The following is a 24,733-nucleotide window of genomic DNA, read 5'->3' on the forward strand; positions in this document are numbered from 1 at the left end:
TAACAGCCAGCAATCACTGGAGATCTAGGTTCTTCAAGGCGGTTACCAGATCCAGACCGGTTATTAAGCAGAAGATAGTTCCATGGGACCTAAATCTTGTGCTCTCAGCTCTAACACAAGCCCCGTTCGAGCCTATTGATACTGTTCCGATAAAAATCCTGTCGGTTAAAACGGCCCTCTTAGTTGCCCTCATGTCTGCAAGAAGGGTTAGTGATCTGCAAGCATTGTCTAGGCAACCTCCATATATGCAGTTTAGGGAAGATAGAGTTGTTATGAAACCTGACCCCCTTTATCTTCAAAAGTTGCTTCAAAATTTCATAGATCACAAGAGGTGGTCCTACCTTCGTTTTGTTCTAATCCCTCTAATGATAAGGAGCATAGATTTCATTGTTTGGATGTAAGAAGGTGTCTTCTCAAATATATTTCAGTTACAGACACCTGGAAAAAAGATAACTCCTTATTTATATCCTACCAGGGAGTTAGGAGAGGGCTTAGGGTATAAAAAAATACACTAGCCAGATGGATCAGGGAGGCGATATCTCTCGCTTATACCGCAGGTGGCGTGGAAATTCCAGAAGGTATAAAGGCTCACTCCACTCGTGCGGTAGCCACATCCTGGGCGGAGAGAGCAGAGGTGTCGATTGAAGACATTTGTAAGGCGGCCACATGTCTTCTCCATCTACCTTTCTTAGACACTATAGATTAGATCTAGGTGGCTCCTCCGACCTCACGTTTGGGAGAAGGGTGCTGGAGGCAGTGGTCCCTCCCTAGTCACTTTTCACTTCTCTGAAAGTCTCTCTTTGTGCTGTCATGGCGACTGAATAAATATGTAAGCTACTTACTGGTAGCGGTGTTTTTTCAGGAGCCCATGACAGCACCCTTATATTCCCTACCCTCTTTGCTTATTGGGGTCGACACTTCCTTTAGTTAATTCCTAAGTTTATTCACTGGGTGAATTGTACCATGTTTTAAAATTGTTTGTGCTACTAACCTAGAAGGTCCTTTTCGTACTCTGTAAACCAACTGACGGGGGAGTAAGGTGCCGCCCTTTTATGTCTGAGGTTTCCTGTCCCTGATGGGCAGATCCCTTCTCTCGTTGTGCTGTCATGGGCTCCTGAAAAAACACTGCTACCAGTAAGTAGCTTACATACAGTATTTTCCCGATAAAACATGCTTTTATAGTGAAATCATTATTTCTAAAATGTAAATAAAAACTGAAAAATTACAAAAATATGTCATAATAACTGTACTTTTTCTAGTTGTTTCTTTTGAACAGTAACAAAAAAATGGAAAAAAAACCTCTTGATACTAATCTTAATGCTCCACATGCTTTGGACTTAAATAGGGTTCTCTGCTTTTCTGATAATAATGACCTATCTTTAGGGTATGTTTTTAGTATCAGATTGGTGGTAGTCTGACATTTAGCATGCCCACTGATAAGCACTTACCAGCTCTGAAGGAGGCATTAAGTAAGCATTTTATGAAGAGGAAAACCACAGATTAGTGATACATGTCTGGTACTTCAGGTAATCTCAATTTTCCTTCAATAGAAGATGATCTAAAGTATCTGGAAACAGTCAATAAATTATGTATGGAGTATGTATCATACGCTGTTTACATCCGGTCACTAGCGATAGGGAAACAGCTGACTGACTCCCACCAACTTATATTATCTATTCTATATGTATTTCTATGCAGCTGAATGCTCCGGTTCCGAGTGCCGGCGGCTGTGCCGGGTATTGACGCCAGAGACTCATGCGAATTTCTCGAATCACACTCACAAGTGTGACCCCGGCTTTAGACGTAGAACAGTGTAATGTTGAGACAGAAAACCTGAATTCAGGGATGTGTCATCTATTAAGATGTGTGCTGTAGTTTCAATATAATCAGTGTTTTATAAGCAGACTATTACAAGAGGACTAGGTTTCATGTGCAGGCTTGTCAGGCAAATTTGCAATTCTGTCCCAACTATTGATTGGCAGCTTAACATTTTAAACCATTTCTACATCTATAACAGAAAAGGCAGAATTTCTATCAAAACTACAGCAAGCAGTTCAGTAAGTGATACATTAGCCTGACTTACCTGCACGTAAGACATGGTCCTCTAGAGATAATCTCCCTCTTAGAAAACATCGATTGTATTGAAACAAACAGCACACAGCTAATTAATGACACATCTCTGAATTGTATCTGCCCCTATATCATGCTTCTTTCATAATACATAGCAAAAATCTGCTAACAGATTCCCCTTAATAACCAAACAACTAATCTGTTTTTCAGTTTATTTCAAGAATCTTAATTTTGCTTAGTTTTTCTGTGACTGACCTTTTTGGGGTATGTACAATATATTGACTAGCTTTTGAATTAAAAAACAGCTATTCCACCATAGTTTTTTTTTTGCTCTTTACTAGTAAACACAATTAGTTAAATATTGTATCATGTAAACGTCGACACAAATACAGAAATGCAAGGTTTCTGTAATGGGCACTACATTGTAATCTGCTGCTGACTTTTTGTTTCTAATGTATGCATTTAGCTAACAAGATGTCCTCATTAGAGATGAGCGATAGGGTTGAGCGACTTTTATTTTTATAGGATCGGGTCGGGTTTCACGAAACCCGACTTTCTCAAAAGTCGGGTCGAGTGAAATCGGCCGATCCTATAAAAAAGTCGGGGTCGGGGTCGGCCGAAACACGAAACCCAATGCAGTGCAATGGGATACTATGGTTCCCAGGGTCTGAAGGAGAGGAAACTCTCCTTCAGGCCCTGGGATCCATATTAATGTGTCAAATAAAGAATTAAAATAAAAAATATTGATATACTCACCTCTCCGACGCAGCCTGGACCTTACCGCTGGTAACCGGCAGCCTTCTTTGCTTAAAATGAGCGCGTTCAGGGCCTTCCATGACGTCACGGCTTCTGATTGGTCGCGGCCGCCCATGTGACCGCAACGCGACCAATCACAAGCCGTGACGTAATTCTCAGGTCCTAAATTCCTAATTCTAGGAATTTAGGACCTGAGAATTACGTCACGGCTTGTGATTGGTCGCGTGGCGGTCACATGGGTGGCCACGACCAATCACAAGCCGTGACATCATCTAAGGCCCTGAACGCGCTCATTCTTAGGAAGGAAGGCTGCCGGAAAGAAGCCGAGGGTGAGTATATTCCTATTAGGTATATACTCACCCTCGGACGCGCCCTGCTTCTTTCCGGCAGCCTTCCTTCTTAAGAATGAGCGCGTTCAGGGCCTTAGATGACGTCACGGCTTGTGATTGGTCGTGGCCGCCCATGTGACCGCCACGCGACCAATCACAAGCCGTGACGTAATTCTCAGGTCCTAAATTCCTATTTAGGACCTGAGAATTACGTCACGGCTTGTGATTGGTCGCGTGGCGGTCACATGGGCGGCCGCGACCAATTAGAAGCTGTGACATCATGGAAGGCCCTGAACGCGCTCATTTTAAGCAAAGAAGGCTGCCGGTTACCAGCGGCGATGTCCAGGGGCCTCCGGAGAGGTGAGTATAAAAATATTTTTTATTTTAATTCTTTATTTTACACTTAAATGTGGATTCCGATACCGATTTCCGATATCGCAAACATATCGGAACTCGGTATCGGAATTCCGATACCAGATTCAGAAGATCGCCGACCTCATGGCCGACCCCACACAGGGGTCGGGTCGGGTTTCATGAAACCCGACTTTGCCAAAAGTCGGCGACTTCTGAAAATGGCCGACCCGTTTCGCTCAACCCTAATGAGCGAGCGTGTTTGGCACTGCTCAATACTTGATCGAGCATCAGGGTGCTCAGGAACGCTTGTTACTCGACTGAGTATCACAGGTGCATGAGCGCCATGCTGGAGTCCCCGCACCACATGTTTTGCAGTTGTTAGACAGCCAATAAACATGTGGGGATTGCCTGCCGTACACATTAATGCCATAGCGATGTTGGCTACTGGCATTACTTTGATTGCCGGCAGCATTGCATTATCGGGTCTTTCATAAGACGTGTTGATGCGATGCTCTGTACAGTCTCCTCTGGAAGCATTTCAGGGAGAGTTGATCTAGGAGGTAGAGATTAGATTAGAGGCGGCATATAGCCAGTGTTTAATTGCTATTGCAGTACTTGTATACCTCTGCTGCACCATTAAACAAAAGTCCTTTTCAGTGCTACATACTGTCCTTTCTCCAGTAAAACCACGGTTACCTGCATTCAGGATAGGGATAGCTGGTGAAGAACGGATAGTTTGGGATTATAGGCAGGGCTTATTGCTTTACAATCCTTATATAGGTACTGTATACTGCTCCTGCAACCAAAAAAACAAAAGTCCTTTACAGTACTACATATTGTTTGCAGGCATATATTATACATCTATTTTAAAATGCGCAAGGCATGCGGCACTTACACCAAATGTTTAGAGAGTCATCAGATGACCCTCACTCATAATTTTTAGAGGGCTATAAGGTGGTCCAAATTCATAATTTCTGGAGGGTCATAATGCGGCTCTCGCTCATAAGTTTTAGAGGGTAAATAGGTAGACATTGCTCAAAATGTTTAGAGGATCATCGGGCGGCCCACGCTCATAACTTTTAGAGGGCCATCATGTGACATCGCTCTTAATTTTTTCAGGGTGTGCATGATGCCCTCCTTCATCATTTTTACAGAATGTACAGTACATAAGGCTTATCTCTAAAATCCTTAAGAAGCTTCCTTCTCACCCCCCAATGGGGGTGGCCCTTTTGTCCATTCTCCTTCTCAAGTCCTCTACCAGACAGCTGGGAGTTTGAGGGTTCTGAGCAGGATCTTAGTTGTTCAGAGCATTACACTTTTCTGGACAGAGAGTTCAGATGTTGCTCTGGGATCTGTAGGCATTTTCCCAACTTAGTCGTCACAGCTCCAAGTGCTCCTGTCACCATTGGAATCACTGTTGCCTTCACTTTTCACATCTTCTGCAGTTTCCATTTGAGGCCCTGGTATTTCTCCAGATTCTCATATTCCTTCGTCCTGATATTGCTGTCTCTTGGCACTGCCACATCTATTATCATTGCTGTCTTTTGATCCTTCTGTCTACTATCACAATGTCTGGTTGGTTAGCCAACACCTGCTTATCCGTCTGGATCTTGAAGTCCCACAGGATTTTAGCCCTTTCATTCTCCACGATTTTTTCTGGGGTCTCACCTGGTCTTAGGGGGACTTAGTCCTTGGTTGTGGCATTCGGTATACGCTGTTCCTGCTTGCATTTTGCATCCTGCAACTATGCATTGGACTGTTTCTGAGGTTGCTTTGCATAGTCTCCCTCTTGGGTCTTGTCTTGTGTGGTAGATTCCGGCTTCTATGGCTCTTTTACTTAGTGCTTGCTCTTGTGCCACTATGATTAGTGCCTCTGTGCTGTCTTGGAGTCCAGCTTTCTCGAGTCATTTGCAGGATTTCTCCAAATCAGCCACCTTCATTAGCTGTCGATGGTACATCCCATGCAGTGGCTTCAGGTTCCTGTTCTTCCTTCCAGATTTGATGTTGTTGCTGCCTTAGGGTTTTTCTCAGCATCTCATCTTTGCCTTTCTGAGCTGGATTCATGTACTGGTTCATATGGTTCTGTAGCTTGGTGTCTATGATGAATGACAGGAGTTTCCATGATGCTGTAAGGCAGGTTATTGGGCGGTAATTGGAGGGAACTGTTCCTTTGTGAGGATCCTTCATGATCTACACAGTTCTTACTTGTGTTAGCCAAACTGGGTGGTGGCCTGCTTCTAGCAGTTGGTTAATTTGGTTTGCCATGCGTTTATATACCACTGTTAATTTCCTTAGTCAGTAGGTGTGGATCATGTCTGGGCCAGGTGCTGTCCAGCTCTTCATGTTCTTTACACACTGTTGAATGTCTGTTCTGTAATGGTGACTGGTTCTGCTCTAGGTGGTTGCAGTGTTTAATTCTCAGATCTTGCAACCACATTGCACTGGTGTTGTGTGTTTTTTCCTTCTCCCATATGACCCTCCAGTATTGGTCAGTCTCTGCTATTGGTAGAGTTGCTGCTTTTGTGCTGTTACTCTGTAGTTGGTAGTACACCTTGGATGGTCCTTTGGAGAACAGGGCATATATCTTCTTGGCCTTGGCTTCTCTAATTTATCTCCCTAGTCTTGCAGTGAGTACTGTGAGGCTTTGTTTAGCAGTCTCTAGGGCTTCAATTGAGGTCAGGCCTTTGTACTTGTCCAGCTTGGTCTTATTCTTGATCTTTACACCCTTCTGTATTTCTGTTAGTTGGCTTATTTCCCTTCGTGTTACCTTGATCTTTGTCCCCAGTCTTCTTTTCCAAGGGTGGCACATTCTTCAGTTGTTCTTGCTGGTTGTATAACAAAGCATTTACATGATTGCTGAAGCAGTAGCATAGATCATGTTGTAGAGGTTAGAGTCTGACTGATTAATTGAGTCTGTGGACAGGAGACATTTATAAAGGTGACTATGTGAGACAGCTGTATTTAATGCAGGCAACGCGTTGTTTAGGAGCATTTATCTAGCTGGTCTGTAGGAGCCAGAACTCTTAATGGTTGGTAGGGGATCAAATACTTATTTCTCACTGCAAAATGCAAATAAATTTATGTAATTTATACAATGTGATTTTCTGGATTTTATTTTTGATATTCCGTCTCTCAATATTAAAATTAACCTACCCTTAAAATTATAGACTGTTCATGTCTTTGTCAGTGAGCAAACTTACAAAATCAGCAAGGGATCAAATACTTAATTCCCCCACTGCATATATTGTGTCTGCAACAATTTGGTAGCCACTATTAACTATTAGTGCCAGCCCAGGTTAGGAGTAGTTACATGGGCACTCAGGAATCTAGTTCATGTTTGTTAGGGAGTTGATGAATAGTGTGATGCAGTGACCCATGTTACAGCCAGGGGGCACTGTATATGCTCCTCAGGATACGCATGGAGGCCTATCTGTAATGGTGATAATGAAACAGTGTCCGGCATGATTGTAAATGGCAGGTATGTGTTGCAGAGGGAGTCTGCGCTGTAAGCCTGTAGTAATGTTGTTCTGGGACCTGTAGTCCCACAAGTATTTGCATAGTTTATAAGGGAGGCTTGCAGGGTTAGTCGGAGAGCTGGGTGGGACTGGCTAACCACACACACGCACACAGCTCCCACCTATGGGGGTGGTTACAGGTACATAATGTGGCCAGGGTTTGGGTTACATGGTCAGAGTGTATGGACTGATAGCTTGTGCTTTGGAATGTCCTGGAGTGGACAGGATTCCTGGAAGCACATGGTGAGGCCATGGACTGAGGGCCTGTGTGTTGGAAGTAATGAACCTACAAAGCAATCCTCAGAGCTACCAGAGGGCATCCCCCATGAGCCAATACATATAAACAAAAAAAACCCTACGGTAATGGATCAATAATATGACTGAAGGTTATAATAACACATCAATGTGAAAATACACCGAGTCCATACCAGACGGGGGTAAGCATTAAATATATAGTTTATTAGAAAACACTTATTCTTAAATAAATCATACAAAATAGGCAACGGCGAAAAGTGAGCAGTAACAGCTAAAAAGATCAGCGCATCAGATGTTACAAAAAAGTGCTGCAAGACAGCACAAAAATATCACTGCTGCAAAGCCCGCAACACCTGAAGCATCGGTGCCATAGAAAAAACCAGCACATCTATGAGGTTTCACTGATATGCTGTTTTCTTCTATGGCACCGATGCTTCAGGTGTTGCGGGCTTTGCAGCAGTGATATTTTTGTGCTGTCTTGCAGCGCTTTTTTGTAACATCTGATGCGCTGATCTTTTTAGCTGTTACTGCTCACTTTTCGCTGTTGCCTCTTTTGCATGATTTATTTAAGAATACGTTTTTTTCTAATAAACTATATATTTAATGTTTACCCCCATCTGGTATGGACTCTGTATTTTCACATTGATGTGTTATAACATCAATGCTTCAGTCATATTATTGATCCATTACCGTAGGGTTTTTTTTTTGTTTATCTGTGTGTTGGGAGTGCCTGGGACTGGACTTCCTGAATAGCGCATGGAGAGGCCATATCTGCAGAGCCTGGGACTGCTACTGTGTTGGGGAAGCTACAGTTCCTACTGCAGGTCTGGACAATCTGAGGTGCCCTGGTTACAAGGACGGTGATCCCAGTTTGGCAGCTTTCCCCTGGGAACCAGGATTGACAAGAGTCATTTTGTGGAGCCAGAGCTCCTGTAAGGTAGCTCAAGATAAAGGGGGTTACAGCCAGAGAAGTACTGTATCTGCCACTGGAACAGACTGTCGGTGGTTAATGCGTTCCGTTGATGTACATAATGAACTGTTTGTGGCGCAGTTTATGAGTCTAAATAAACTGAAATAGACTGTTTTTGTGAGAAACTGTGCCTGAGTAATTTAATCCCGTTGCCAAGCGAGTGTCACCCACCCTACATAGTCATTTTTGTCTATCTCCAGAGTCACTGGGCAAGTCTCTCCTGGGGAGTGTAAGCTCTTATGGTCAGCAAGGTTCTCTAACTCACTTTTAAAGTGTTAGCTCTTATGATTAGTAAAGTCTTTCCTCACTCTTTCTTGTAAACTAACATTTTATGATTATTTGGGTCCTATCTCTATTTGGGTCCTATTCCATACCCTTTACTGCAGGGATTTTAACAAACAAACCTGTGGCTTTCAGCCACATGGAAAACGCGGACAGGAAATCCGTTACTGCCATGCACACCTATGGACTTTATCCGTCTCCATGCACAACCTGCGGAGAACACACCGCAACCCCTACCTGTGACATGAATCACTGCCTCACAAGCTGTAGTAAAAAAAAAAGAACTTCTAAACTCTAAGTTATATTCTTTTTTTGCAGTACCAGGTATGATTTCATATGTTTTCCTATTATTTTATTGATTATAAAAAGGAGATAGAAATGACTTACACATTGTATAAGCTTTTGATATTTTTAAAATTGTGTCATGAATAAAATTAAAACTGAACTAGGGGTTTGGGACACTGAAATATGATTTCAAGTAGAGAAAGTTAAGGTTTTAAACAATTAAAATGTTAAGGTCAATGTAGAAGGAAAAGGAGTATCCTTTCCAAGATTTCCAATTAGGGAGGCATTAAAAAGTCCAAGTGAGAATGAATTACTTAGTGCATACTGTACATATCCACATACTTAAGAGCACAACTGCACCTCTTATGTCTGCAGCTGCTGAACCCTACTACCTACACCTTATTAACATTACACTGAAAATTACAAAAACTCAGTCTACTGTAGAAATGATCATTTGCAGGTTATATGATAAGCGTTCTAAAAGGCAATTGGCAAAGGAATACTTCAATAAATATAGAAGCAATGTAGTAGTTTTCACAAAGTCACCTATTTTATATAAGTTTCTAAAGAAAAAAGAAAAAAAGCCGCACCACTCCAACTTTCCGTATAGTTAAAAAACCTTTGTCCTTTATTTCTTTCAATGTGGTATGGACATGGTTACAGAGGGCAGTACGTTTGCAGAAAATACTTGGACACATAGAAGCGTGTAATACGTGAAATGGCTGTAGTCAGGGGTGGATTAAGGGTAGCCAGGGCCCCGGGCTGTTCAGACTCTGTGGGCCCCCCGGTCATGTGACAGAGTCATGCGAAGGGGTCACATATACCTGAATCACATTATTCCAGAAAAATAGTTGCTGAGTGAAACTCCACTTCTCGCCTATCACACATTAACAATTCCCATCACCAGATCACACATATAACCAGCAGCTTTTGTTTTGGCCAAAAGATTTTTCAAGCCGCCACCATAACACGGTAGACACTTTTGGCCTGGCCCTACTCTATTGTAACCTTTTAAATATTTGTTAAAATATGCAATACAATTTAGGTATATTTTTATTTATTTTTCAATTTTTAAAATGACCAATAATATCTCATACAAGAACAAATAACACCGCACCATGACCTGACCTCATATTACCACCACAAAGTGACCAAATAGCACATAAAAGGAACAAATACAGAAACAGCATGTCCAGACCACATATTACCACCACATAATGACCTAATACTGCAATACTGATCAGTAATAAAAAAAACACAATACTATCACCATAAGTGCCATTATACACAGGAGATCTGTACTTAGTATGCAGTATCTGTGTAGAGGTTATGCAGTGATAACTGGTGACATTATATACAGGAGCTCTGTATATAGTATACAGTGTATAGTGTCAGTGTATAGGTAACACACTGACTCATCAGTGACATCTCTAGGTGAAGTCCTTCATCTTTCATCCAGCACAGAACGCCATCACTTCTTCCAGCCAGGGCTTTTCTCTGCAGGAAATAACAGTTATCTCGAGCTCCACTTGCAGAACACATTACTTAATTTTTCCCAACTTTTACAATACACCACACGAAGAAAAAGAGGCAACATAGTGTATACACAGTAACAGGCCTGCCCCCTCATTTAAAACAGTATACTCAAAAAATAAAATAAATACATCACTGCAGTAATAATATCCCTAAATTAGTCCCTATGGTAATAATATTCCCCATCCTGGCCCCTGTGTGTCTCATTCTTGGTTTCAGCCATATGTTCTCCCATCCTGCCCCATCTGTCTCCATCGTATCCATCCTGCCCCATGATCCTGCACGATCTGTCTCCAATCCTGCCCCCAGTATCTCCATTCTGCCCTGTATCTCCATTCTGCCCCCTATGTCTCCAGCATTCTGCCCCGTGTCTCCAGCATTTCTGCCCTCAGTGTCTCCAGCATCTCTGCCCCCAGTGTCTCCAGCAAATCTGTCCCCAGTGTCTCCAGCATTTCTGCCCCCATAGTGTCCAGCATTTCTGCCCTAGAGTGTCCAGCATTTCTGCCCTCAGTGTCTCCAGCATTTTGCCCCCAGTGTGTCCAGCATTCAGCCCCCAGTGTCTCCAGCATTTCTGCCCCCAGTGTGTCCAGCATTCAGCCCCCAGTGTGTCCAGCATTCAGCCCTCAGTGTGTCCAGCATTCTGCCCTCAGTGTGTCCAGCATTCAGCAATAAATGTGTCCAGCATTCTGCCCCCAGTTTGTCCAGCATTCAGCCCCCAGTATGTCCAGCATTCTGCCCCAGTGTGTCCAGCATTCTGCCCTCAGTGTGTCCAGCATTCTGCCCCCAGTGTGTCCAGCATTCAGCCCCCAGTGTGTCCAGCATTCAGCCCCCAGTGTGTCCAACATTCAGCCCCCAGTGTGTCCAGCATTCAGCCCCCAGTGTGTCCAGCATTCTGCCCCCAGTTATTCCAGCATTAAGCCCCCAGTGTGTCCAGCATTCAGCCCCCAGTGTATCCAGCATTCAGCCCCCAGTGTATCCAGCATTCTGCCCCCAGTGTGTCCAGCATTCAGCCCCCAGTATGTCCAGCATTCAGCCCCCAGTGTGTCCAGCATTCTGACCCCAGTGTGTCCAGCATTCTGCCCCATCTGTGTCCAGCATCTCTGCCCCATCTGTGTCCAGCATCTCTGCCCCATCTGTGTCCAGCATCTCTGCCCCATCTGTGTCCAGCATCTCTGCCCCATCTGTGTCCAGCATCTCTGCCCCATCTGTGTCCAGCATCTCTTCCCTCATCTGTGTCCAGCATTCTGCCCCCAGAGTGTCCAACATTCTGCCCTCAGTGTGTCCAGCATTCTGCCCCCAGTGTTTCCAGCATTCAGCCCCCAATGTGTCCAGCATTCTGCCCCCAGTGTGTCCAGCATTCAGCCCCCAGTGTGTCCAGCATTCAGCCCCCAGTGTGTCCAGCATTCAGTCCCCAGTGTGTCCAGCATTCAGCCCCCAGTGTGTCCAGCATCTCTGCCCCATCTGTGTCCAGCATCTTTGCCCCATCTGTGTCCAGCATCTCTGCCCTCATCTGTGTCCAGCATCTCTGTCCCCAGTGTCTCCAGCATTCTGCTCTGGACACCCTGGATCGCTGAAGCGCGCACTCGCCGGTGACAGACAATCACATCAGACCCCGGCGATGTGAGCGCTGCGGCTGACGTCAGCTGCCAGCCTCCGATTGGCTGTCGGCTGTTAACTATTGACAGACGTCAATAGTGTTAAACTGCCGCAGCGCCGGTTGGGGCCTAGTGAGCCCACCGTGCCCTATACGCCAGTCAGGGCATTAATGCCCTGATGGCGGCCAAGGTCAGTCTCAGCAGTAGCCCAGGGCCCCCCCCATGCCCCATGCGGTAGCCCAGATTGACCTCTGGCCATAGTCCTCTTCTTGACAAAGGTGTTTTAACTATATGGAAAGTTGGAGTGGTGCGGCCTTTTTCATTTTTTCTTTGAATCTTTACACATGTGTCTCCAAGCAAGCACACCCACTACCGTGGATTCACCGGGCAAGGTGACGCTGACTCAGAAATTACCTTCTCCACCAGTGAGTATAAATGTTTTTCTTAGTGCTATTCTGTTTTTTCTACTGACACTTGAATTTATCTTTACATTGCTGTGTTATGAAGACAAACCTTCTCCATATGCCTTATTAAAGCATATGGATGTCATGGCAAGTGATCCCCCACTTTTGACCCCCTCTTTATATAAACAAAAATGTTCCCCTTAATCTTTTGTCAAAGACCTTAGGTAATAAAGACATATATTATGCTAATGTGATTAAGCTACCAATACATATGTGCCAACACAATCATCAGCTGTAATACACAGCAGCATTCCCAACTCAACTGGACTTTCAGACTGTTTAGTGGCACAACATTTTAGCCATGACTGTTTATTGGTATTTAAAAATAAATGTAAAATCATCGTCTTTTTATGGGACCTAGAAAATAACAGTAATAGAAATTAAATAAATTTATAATAATTAATTCTTCTTTAATAAAATTATAAATGAAATTTACTTGCTAAGAATGCATACTCTAAATGTACAATAAATAACTACAATGTGTCCTACAAATTACAAAATCCTGTCGGCTTCATTGAGGTAATTATAGGTAAAAAAAAGTTAGCTCTGGGATTCCAGGATGACAAAAATGATACATTATGTTTAATCTTAAAGAATAAAAATTGCTTGGTCTTTAAGGGGAAAAATACATATACAACAACCACTTTGCTTGTGGCTATTTATACCATTTAATCTACACTTCCTGACAGAAGTTAAGTCGCTTTTCCATGTTATGTAAATAAAAACGTATAACCTGACATTAAATTCATCCATTGGTTGTATAAATTATTATTTTAAAAACTGAAACCCTCCGAAATGTGATTTAGGTTAAGAAAATAAACTGGCATCAATGCAGAAATATTGATCAGTTAATGGACACAGAATGGTCAGATTTTGGCAAGACAAAAATTTTGTCGCCTGGTCATATAATGCACCCAATTCTAGTTTACATCCTCACCTGTGCTTAGTAAATGATCGGTTAACTAGTGTGTGTGTATAAGAAGAAACCCAGCACCCCAGACCTTCACTAGAGCTGCAACTTGAGCTCTAACAACATGCTAAAAATCCACCCTGCCACCAAAGCCTGGATTATCAAGAGGCTGAAGACCAGATCCACTGCAGAGGTGGCTGGCACCTTTAATATGTCTCAGATTCAAGTACAAAGAATTAAAAAAAAGATTGGAAGAGACTGGAGATGTGTTGGACAAGCCAAGGTCCCCCAGACCCCGCAAGACAACTGCTCAAGAGAAACGTTTGTTGGTTAGAAAATCCAAAGCAAACCCCTCTTCCACTGCAGCAGAGCTCCAACAGGCCTGGTCACCTCAAGTCCCTGTGTCAACAAGAACAGTTTGCAGGATTCTGTCTCAAAATGGCCTCTATGGTCGAATCAGTGCTCAGAAGCCAGCACTAAACAAAAGGCAAATAAAAACCCGTGTGGCATTTGCAAAGTCCCACAGCCTGCTAGACAGATGGACACTGGAAAAGTGGCAGAAGGTGGCACTTCTCTGATGATTCTTCAGTAGAATTACACCACAGCCGCCGCAAATACTGCAGGAGACCAACTGGAGCCCTATGGATCCAAAATACACCCAGAAAACAGTTACATTTGGTGGTGGAAAGATCATGGTCTGGGTGTTAGGGCTAGCGGAAGGCTCCAAATAATTAGAAAGATGGTGTAAGGTGCGTTCGCAGCCCGGGGTCCACCGTGCAGAGATGGAACCTGCTGCTGAGTAATAACGGACTATATGGTGGTATAGTGTGGATACACACATGGGTTAGCTTCACGCGGTATGAAGGAAGTGAACCCTGTTGCATCACAGGGCCGCAGTACCGCACAAAGAGCGCAAGCAAGGAGTCACAGAACTCTGTCCCAAGACTCAGGGAAAGAGTTACTCTAGACCTCTTGCACTCGACACCTCTACTGGGGTGTCAGAGTTTAACAGAAATAATAATTTATTGCACAAGAGTGCATATAGTGCCACTCTGGCGGACGCCACTAATTACCCAGACTTGGCAAGGAAAGCGCTCTATTAGCGCACGGAGCCGCACTGGCAGTTACTGCGATCAGACACTGTATCGTGTGCTAGATGTGCAGGTAGCACTGTCAGGCGCTAGATAGCATCCAAAACACTGGGAAGGGTATGACTAAGGAGCGACAGTCACACATCTACACACATGTTATCAAGTATACATAAGAGCATGGCCGAGCGGCCATGAGAACCTTTAATACCAGCAGTGCTACGGGACCTTCCAGATGGTCCAATAGGATCCGCAACAGGACCCGAGCATGTGACCCCCAACCTCCAATGGGAGGTCATCCCGTGGGCATGCTCAATATGGAAAAAGCAGGACTTAGTCCCAGAAAGACCTGCTCGCTGCTGATCAGTGCTGGCTACAGAGGCAGAGCCTGGAAGGGCAGCAGTAACCAGTCGCACAGTATCAGCCTGAGCCAGATGCTGGGACTGACGTCTCCGCTGAGCAGGCTCCACTGCGGCTGGAGAAGAATTGGGGACTGCAGCAGAGATGGTTTGAGATTCCCCCTCTGCAGAGGCGGGAACTCAACACCTAACATTACCCCACTCCTAGGGCCCCCCTCCCTGGGCCTTGCTATGTTCAAAGGCTGCAATGAGCAGCGGAGCCCGAATGTGCTCCACAGGTTCCCAGGTTCTGTCCTCTGGGCCGTGACCCTTCCAGTCCACCAGATAGAACTTTCTGCCATGTACCACCTTGCACTCCAAGATAGCGTTCACCTCATAATCGTCTATGGACGAACCCGATGTCCCGGCAGATGACTCGGAAAACCGGGACATGTAAATGGGCTTTAAGAGGGACACATGAAAGTTGTCGGTGATTCCCAGGCGTGGAGGAAGAGCCAGACGGTAGACCACAGGATCAACCTGTTCCAAAACCTTGAAGGACCTAAGTAGCGAGGCACAAACTTAGTGGACTCTACAGCATAATGTATGGACATGGGCATTTGGATTGATATGGGAGTGCAGAATTAGTTGAATATATTTGGTGGGGCAAATAGCCATAGTGCTTTTACGAGTCTTTGTGCTACAAATAAGATGACAGACCTGAGTGAAGACTTGATTTTCTTGTGGATTGAGTTCAAACTATTATTGGGAACATTTTTAATTTTGAATCACTTTTATCTATGCTGAGCACTTATATTGAGGTTTCCATCTAAGTTTCCGAATGATGTGATTCAGGTGAAACTCCTGAGGGATCCATTCACTTTAATGAATCAGCAGAATTTCTCTGGACTCTGTCTATTCGTCCTTCTTTTCAGAGGTGCACAAATCTGAGGATGACCGTGCTTTTATGCATGCTTAAAAAGGACACAAGCAGATCATTGGCGAGTCGGCTTCCACAGTGATTCCATTTGCTTCAGTATAGGGAATATTCTGCCATCTGAATCATGCATATAAGGGATGTACATGAAAACCTGGATGTAAGTGCTCAGCATAGAGCACAGGATAAAGCTGAGCCTTACTGTGATCTTTGGGAGGCAGAATAAACAAATCAAGAGCAAGTCAATAATGTTTTTACATTTTATAATGCCATTTTTTGTGTGCTATAAGTGATTAGATAACTCTTGACAGGAAAGAAGCTGCAAAAAACAGATTTTCCTTGTTTTTTCTTGCTTTTTTGCTGCATTTATTGTGTATTTTGTTCTGCAGTTTTGGCATGCTAGATTTGTTTCTTGTCCATGCTAATAAAGTTTATTGTTTAAAAAAAGTCCTATTCTATAAAATCAGGTTTGCATTAAAAAAGGTATGAAAAATGCTGCAAAAGTATGAACTTAGTCTTATTATTTAGGTTTATGCTGTAACAGTTTTATATTAGTCTTTTATGCTTGGCTTCCATCACACACTAAAAAACCCTTTTTTTTACAAAAAAAATATATATTTTGCTTCACCATATTTTAAGAGCTATAACTTGCCTATATTTCTGCCAAAAGAAACATGTGAGGGCTTGTTTTTTTTACAGGATGAGTTGACTTTTTCATTGAAATTATTTTCAGCCACATAACATTTTTTGATCACTTTCTATTTTGATTTTTGGGAGGCAGAGTGAACAAAAGCAACCACAACAATTCCGGAATTGATTTTTGCTTGTTTTTTTGTTATCCCAAGTAGTATATCGTAAAGTGCTAATAGATTCATTCTTTGGAGATCAACAACAGAAAAATGCGGCAGCACTCACCCAATTGTGGTCCAGTTCTTTATTTAGAACATGAGTAAATACAGCTTTTCGGTCCGATGGAGTGCAGTTGGATGGGAGGTGAGCAGGTGAATGACGACAGCTGTTTCGCGCTGATCCAAGCGCTTCTACAGGTCTGGAGACAGGGGAAGTGACGCCGGCTTAAGACAGGTGAGTTAGAACAACCCACTCCTGCCTCGCTGTACGCCCACAAACCCTGTTCCAATAGAAACAGGTGCATATTAAACAACATGTGAATTAAAATAAAACAAAATGCAAATACAAAAACCCTGGATGACGGACCCTAGGACGAGCCCCAGGAAGGACAAAACATCATATCTATCAAACTTTTGTTCTAAACACATATTCCACTTTATCAGGATTAATATCCACTACCTAAACACAGAAATAACCAATTATATAGACATATTGGTGTCCCTGATACTCACGGCAGCAGATCTCTCCAAAGAGAAAGAAAGGGAGACATAGCACCAAAATGACAGAGTACTCCAGACTCCTGCGATAAAATACAGGGGAGGGGGGATTTTACAAGAACACAGCCATATCGATTCTGTCATTGAAGCCAGCAGGGCCGGTCGCGTTAGTGCGCATGATCCACCTGGCTTCTGCTCTCAATAACAGTTTATGCAAATCCCCTCCTCCCGCTGGTAATACCACTCGCTCTATACCAGCAAACCGCGGTTTAGGGAACATGTCCGCTCCATTCAGACAGGAAAAGGCGTCCCCAGACTTATCAATCATGTAAGGGAAATACACGAAGGTAATGCGGATGTCCTCACGTTTGCTGGTATAGAGCGAGTGGTATTACCAGCGGGAGGAGGGGATTTGCATAAACTGTTATTGAGAGCAGAAGCCAGGTGGATCATGCGCACTAACGCGACCGGCCCTGCTGGCTTCAATGACAGAATCGATATGGCTGTGTTCTTGTAAAATCCCCCCTCCCCTGTATTTTATCGCAGGAGTCTGGAGTACTCTGTCATTTTGGTGCTATGTCTCCCTTTCTTTCTCTTTGGAGAGATCTGCTGCCGTGAGTATCAGGGACACCAATATGTCTATATAATTGGTTATTTCTGTGTTTAGGTAGTGGATATTAATCCTGATAAAGTGGAATATGTGTTTAGAACAAAAGTTTGATAGATATGATGTTTTGTCCTTCCTGGGGCTCGTCCTAGGGTCCGTCATCCAGGGTTTTTGTATTTGCATTTTGTTTTATTTTAATTCACATGTTGTTTAATATGCACCTGTTTCTATTGGAACAGGGTTTGTGGGCGTACAGCGAGGCAGGAGTGGGTTGTTCTAACTCACCTGTCTTAAGCCGGCGTCACTTCCCCTGTCTCCAGACCTGTAGAAGCGCTTGGATCAGCGCGAAACAGCTGTCGTCATTCACCTGCTCACCTCCCATCCAACTGCACTCCATCGGACCGAAAAGCTGTATTTACTCATGTTCTAAATAAAGAACTGGACCACAATTGGGTGAGTGCTGCCGCATTTTTCTGTTGTTGATCTTCTGGATTGCTTCTATTTTCTCATGCGAGCACCTCCTATATTTCATTCAGCTTGTCACCACTCACCGCTGTCGACCTTCGGTCTGCACACACAGGCTGTGCAGCTTACTTTTTTCTTTTTGTATCAGATTCATTCTTTGGGTCAGTACAATATTAATGATACCAAATTTACAATTGTGCTCAAAAGTTTACATACCTTGGCAGAATTTTTGCTTTCTTGGCCTTTTTTCTGAGAATATGAATGATAACACCAACATTTTTTCTTCACTCATGGTTAGTGGTTGGGTGAAGCCAATTATTGTCAAACTACTATGTTTTCTCTTTTTAAATCATAAAGACAATTCAAAACATCCAAATGACCATGATCAAAAGTTCACATACCCTGGTGATTTTGGCCTGATAGCATGCAAAGAAGTTGACACAAATGGGTTTGAATGGCTACTAAAGGTAACATCCTCACCTGTGACCTGTTTGCTTGTAATCAGTGCCTGTGCATAAAAACTGAGTGAGTTTCTGGGATCCAGACAGACTCTTGCATTTTTCATTTAGCTACTGATGTTTCTGGATTGTGACTCATGGGTAAAGCAAAAGAATTGCTAATGGATCCATGGGAAAAGGTAGTTGAACTGTATAAAACAGGAAAAGGATACAAAAAGATATACAAGGAATTGACAACGCCAGTAGGCAGCGTTCAAACTGTGATTTACAAATGGAAAATCAGGGACTCTAAAGCAAAACCATGGTCAGGTAGACCAACAAAAATGTCATCCACAACTGCCAGGAAAATTGTTCGGAATGCAAAGAAAAACCCACAAATAACACCTGAAATAATGGACTCTCTGAAAACTAGTGGTGTGGCTCTGTAAAGATGTACAATAAAGAGGCACTTGATGAAACATGGGCGGCATGGTTGAGTCATCAGAAGAAAGCCATTACTGCAGAAATGCCACAAAGTAACTCGCCTACAATATGCAAAACAGAACAAAGACAAGCCTCAAAACTTCTGGAATAAGGTAATTCGGAGCGATGAGACCAAAATTGAACTTTTTGGCCACAACCATAAACGTCACATTTAGAAAGAGGTCAACAAGGCGTATGAGGAAAGGACCACCATTCCTACTGTAAAGCACAGAGGTGGATCGCTGATGCTTTGGGGATGTGTGAGCTACAAAGGCAGAGAAAACTTGGTCAAAGTTGAAGGAAAGATGAATGCAGCACGTTATCAACAAATACTGGAGGCAAATATGCAATCATCAGCCCGGAACCTGCGCATGGGACGTACTTGGACGTTCCAACATGACTATGATCCAAAACACAAGGCCAAGTCGACCTGTCATTGGCTACAGCAGAGCAAAGTGAAGGTTCTGGAGTGGCCATCTCTGGGGAGATCTCAAATGTGCAGTTCATGCTAGACAGCTCAGGAATTTACAGGAACTGGAGGCGTTTTGCCAAGAAGAATGGGCAGCTTTATCATCTCAGAAAATAAAGAACCTCATCCACAACTACCACAAAAGACTTCAAACTGTCATTGCTGTTAGGGGGGGCAATACACGGTATTAAGAAATGTGGTATGTGAACTTTTGATCAGGGTCATTTGGAAGTTTTGGTGTTATCATTCATATTTTATGAAAAAAGACCAAGAAAGCAAAAATTCTACTGGGTATGTAAACTTTTGAGCACAACTGTATATCTTTTATATGTTTTCAGCTTTTACACAATACAAACAATTTTATTAAAAATGAATTGTTTTTGCATCACTACATTCTGAGAACTATAGTTTTTTTATTTCTTTGTTGATGGAGCTGTATGTTGGCTTGTTTTTTTGCTGGGATAAGCTGGAGTTTTCCACAACAAAATTTTTATTTGCTGTATATGATCGTGTATAAGCCTAGATTTTCAAGACTTTTTTTGTGCTGAAAATGCCCCCCTCGGCTTATACATGAGTCATTGTCCAGAAAGCCAGTGGATAAGGGGGAGGCGGAGTAGCGGCAGGATCTGGTGGCTGTGACATTATTCATCATATTTGTTCATTGTATGTTCATTTGAGCCTCATTTTGAATGATATTGTAAAATTCATCTCTGGTTACTTGACCGCTTTTTTCAGTCTGATTTTTGTGCACCTTATTACAGATGCACTTTCGTCTTGTGTGTTTTTTAATTGTCTTTAACTTTGTTCATGTGCATTGGCATCTCAGTAAAGACTTTATTCATTTTTATTGTGGGTGTGTGCACCGTTTATTGCACTACTGTTTTCTTTGCTTTCACAGACATTTTTTAAGTGCATTTGGTTGCACCTCCGTTTAATTATTCATTATACATCTCATGGTGCTCGCTTTTCTTTTGATATCATACTCACCATCCTCGCACCATCTCTGAATGTCCCTGCATCTCCATTGTCCAGGTCGGCAGCTCTTCCTGTGCTCAGTGGTCACATGGTACCACTCATTAAGGGTACTGTCACACAGTGCAATTTTGATCGCTACGACGGCACGATCCGTGACGTCGCAGCGATCGTATGATTATCGCTCCAGCGTCGTAGACTGCAGTCACACGTTGCAATCACGGCGCTGGAGCGATGCCGAAGTCCCCGGGTAACCAGGGTAAACATCGGGTTACTAAGCGCAGGGCCGCGCTTAGTAACCCGATGTTTACCCCGGTTACCAGCGTAAACGTAAAAAAAACAAACAGTACATACTTACATTCCGGTGTCTGTCCCCCGGCGTTCTGCTTCTCTCCACTGTGTAAGCGCCAGCCGGAAAGCACAGCGGTGACGTCAGACGTCACCGCTGTGCTCGCTTTCCGGCCGGCAGGCGCTCACAGTGCAGAGAAGCTGAGACGCCGGAGGACAGACACCGGAATGTAAGTATGTACTGTTTGTTTTTTTTACGTTTACGCTGGTAACCAGGGTAAACATCGGGTTACTAAGCGCGGCCCTGCGCTTAGTTACCCGATGTTTACCCTGGTTACAAGCGAACACATCGCTGGATCGCTGTCACACACAACGATCCAGCGATGTCAGCGGGTGATCAAGCGACGAAAGAAAGTTCCAAACGATCTGCTACGACGTACGATTCTCAGCAGGATCCCTGATCGCTGCTGCATGTCAGACACTGCGATATCGTAACGATATCGCTAGAACGTCACGAATCGTACCGTCGTAGCGATCAAAATTGCACTGTGTGACAGTACCCTAAGGTAATGAGCCCAGCCATGCATACAAGATGGGATGGTGGGAGCCATGCATACAATGAGGGGACCGGGAGAGCTATGCATACAACAAGGGGAGCCACACAGAGCAGGACAGGATGGGAGGAGCCACTCAGAGCAGGACAGGACAGGGGGGCACACATAGCAGGACAGTGATGAAAGGACAATACATACCCTGCTTATACTTGAATCAATAAGTTTACCCAGTTTTCTGTGGCAAAATTAGGTGACCTGGCTTATACTCAGGTTGGCTCATACTCTAGTATATACAGTACTTTTTTCATCATGCTATATTTCACTTTTTATTTGGTGGAAATATAAAAATGCTTTTTTTTCCACATTGTTTGCCTATTTTCTTTATAGTGTTCACTGAATAAGTTAACTAGTGTGACAGTTTCATATGTCAGGTCAGGTCATTCTGGATGCCGTGCTACCAAAAATGAGTACTTTCTTGTTTATTTTTGTTTTTACATAAATATACATATTTATAATATTTTTTCCTTTTTTGATGTTATTTATTTTCAGATTTTTTAAAAATATTTTAAAATTTGTTTTATGCTTTTTTACTCAGTTCCTCTATGGACTTTAACTTGTAATCCTCTGATCACTGATTTAATGCATTGCAATGCACTAGATTGAAGTGCTTTATAACTGTCAGGGTTATACTTCCAGAACGCCTTTTAGATCATGCTATTTGTATTAAATGATGGGTGGCTAAACAGGCCACCAAAGCTGGCAGACTCAGGGGTCATCGTTTAAACTAGAGTTGTCATGACAACGATCAGCAGCCCATGATGACATCGAGGGGGAGCAGATCAGAAAGGAGATGGAAACCCTCCATTTTCCTGCTTTCTAAATGCTGCAGACGCTATCGATCATGGCATTTTGAAGGCTAGACTGCCTGAGGCAGTGTAGACACTACCCCTGACCGTGACAGCCGGGGCTCAGCTACCATTTAAACTGAGCTCTCGGTGGTGATCGTGTGATCGCTTAGACATACTGGTAGGTCCATTTGCAGGAACGCACTGCAAAATAGGATGTACCAGTATGTCCAATGTCAGCAAGGGGTAAACAGGGCTAAAATCTGCTTTATTTCTTCCACAAATTGTAATCAATGTGTCATATTACATATATACAAATTCTAAACTTGTTCACAGTGCCATCATGATTTCCACTTTTTATAGAATCTGGGACTTACATGCTTTTTTGATTTGTTCGATACCTAAAAATCTTGCCTTTTAGGTGTAATTCTTGCAATAATATCTACACAGTGATGTTGCAACGTGTTTGTATTAACATTTTCACTGCAGATGCAAAATACTTGCACCTGTGTATTGTTTGATTCTACAGGAAGAGCTGACTACCTCTACATTATTCATTTAATGGCTTTATCCTGATTACAAGGTATACATACCATGGTGGAACACTGTACATCTTCTAAATGGGCCACTGGAAAGATAAGGTCCTGATTGTAAGGCCATGTGCACACGTTCAAGTTTTTTCGCATTTTTTTCACGTTTTTTCACGCTAAAAACGGTATAAAAACTCATTAAAAACGCATGCATTATGCATTATATCATTTAGATTGCATTCTGCATGTTTTGTGCACATGGATGCGTTTTTTTTCCGCGAAAAAAACGCATCACGGAAAAAAAATGAGCATGTTCATTAATTTTGTGTTTTTTCTGCGTTTTTCCATGATTCTATGCATCTGGGAAAAACGCACAAAAAACGCATCAAAAACGCGTAAAAAAACGCAAAAAAAACACATGTGGACTTCTGGCAGAAATTTCCGTTTTTTTGTCAGGAAAATTTCTACAAGAAATCCTGACGTGTGCACATACCCTAAGTGGTCAAGCTTTCTTTCTGAGATCAGAAGCCGGATGTTGCAAACCAGAGGTCAGTCCAGGGTCAAAAAACTCTGTAGAATATATTTCTTTGTACACCACAGGCTACAAGTCATTGTATTCATGTCATTTTACCATGATTCCGTGACTCCATAAATGTTAAAAAATCCTCATTTGAAAACTATTTTTTCAAATTGGAAACTACTTTCTTACAACACCCCTTACAGATTGTTAATCAAACTGTAGACTTATTTTATACAAGTGGAGGCTAATAAGTAATAAAAACAGCTACAGTATAAGAAAAAAGAAATGCATCATCCCATATATATTCCTTCTTAAAATGAAGATACTGATGTCTTCATGTTCTAAGATTTTAAACATGTAAGGTGAAATAGGAGTCTCACTTTAAAGATTTCCATGTGTCTGAAAAGTGCATAAACCATCATTCCACCCCTGTAAAAAGGGCGAAATATTAATGATAAAGGACAATAACAGCAAAAGCTGAAGTTACTGTATGATGGAAAGGATATGGCTGCTCTGAAAGGTGAGGGACCATGTTTCTACAAAAACTTTAGGAGGGATGAAAGACTAATGATAAAGGCTACTAATACAGACTGCTAAAGAGGACAAAGAAAAACACAATCCCACTATTCCTTATAGTAGAGGATGGCAATGGGACTGTGAAAGCTGTGCCGTGACTGTTGAAGGAATTGGTGCCAACCCCAGATATGTGTGACCAACTTAAATAAAAAGATGAACAGTGACTATTAAATCATCTTTAGAAATGTCCTTGTTGTAACAGGGTCACTGGTGCCATACATGAGGGGAGATTACAGCATTACAGAATGCTGTAGATAAGCCACTGATGCCGGTGGCCGCAGCTCATATACGATTTTGGGGGTGACAGATTCCCTTTAAAGATTAGAGCCAACATTGATCATGGCTGAAGCAGCAAGTTGTCAACTATAGTGTACAGCTGATAGCTACTGGATTGTCACCCGTCGGAGGATGCTATTCTATTACATCGCAGGTCAGTTTTAAGTCGTATTGGTGGTCATTAAGGGGTTAAGAAGACTTTTGACGATTTAACCTCTAAATGACACAAAACATTGTCTATGAGTTAAATAGATGATTTATACAGTGTGCTGCACTCTGGTCATGAGCAGTGTACGATTTTGCAGTACGTGATACAGTTGCAAAATTACAGTCTATATAGGTTTGATTAAAACCTCAACCACAATTACAGTTCTCAAGAAACTAAATAAACAGCCACACTATGAAAATAATTTTGTCGTAAAAACACAAGTTATTTGATTATATCGAAGGAGAATGAAATTTCTGTTAACTCAAACATGGAGCTCATCAAGTTTACTGCAATATATTGCATTTACATTTGACAAAGTCAATGATGACAACGTTGTTACCTTAATGAGCTCTCCTCTAGAGGCAAAACTTGAAACCAGGCAATTTTCGAGGCGTTTAGAGTTTGTGATTGATACGTAGAGACGATTCTCAGCTATCTCGTGAGCCTGAGCAGGTAGGATCGTTTCTATGCCTTCC

The 24,733-nt window shown here is 42.8% G+C and overlaps 1 protein-coding gene across 4 annotated transcripts in view; it reads right to left on the reverse strand.

Annotated features, from left to right (window-relative positions):
* PNPLA4 (patatin like domain 4, phospholipase and triacylglycerol lipase) overlaps nucleotides 1-24,733 on the reverse strand; it is a 112,057-nt gene that overhangs the window by 77,480 nt on the left and 9,844 nt on the right. For all 4 annotated transcript variants that reach the window (XM_077294728.1, XM_077294727.1, XM_077294729.1 and 1 more), the window contains exon 4: nucleotides 24,598-24,733. In XM_077294728.1, coding sequence (XP_077150843.1) covers nucleotides 24,598-24,733 — 136 coding nt within the window. The remainder of the gene's footprint in view (nucleotides 1-24,597) is intronic.

Source organism: Ranitomeya variabilis, chromosome 3 (genome assembly GCF_051348905.1).
Source record: "Ranitomeya variabilis isolate aRanVar5 chromosome 3, aRanVar5.hap1, whole genome shotgun sequence".
Lineage (NCBI taxonomy): Eukaryota > Metazoa > Chordata > Amphibia > Anura > Dendrobatidae > Ranitomeya > Ranitomeya variabilis.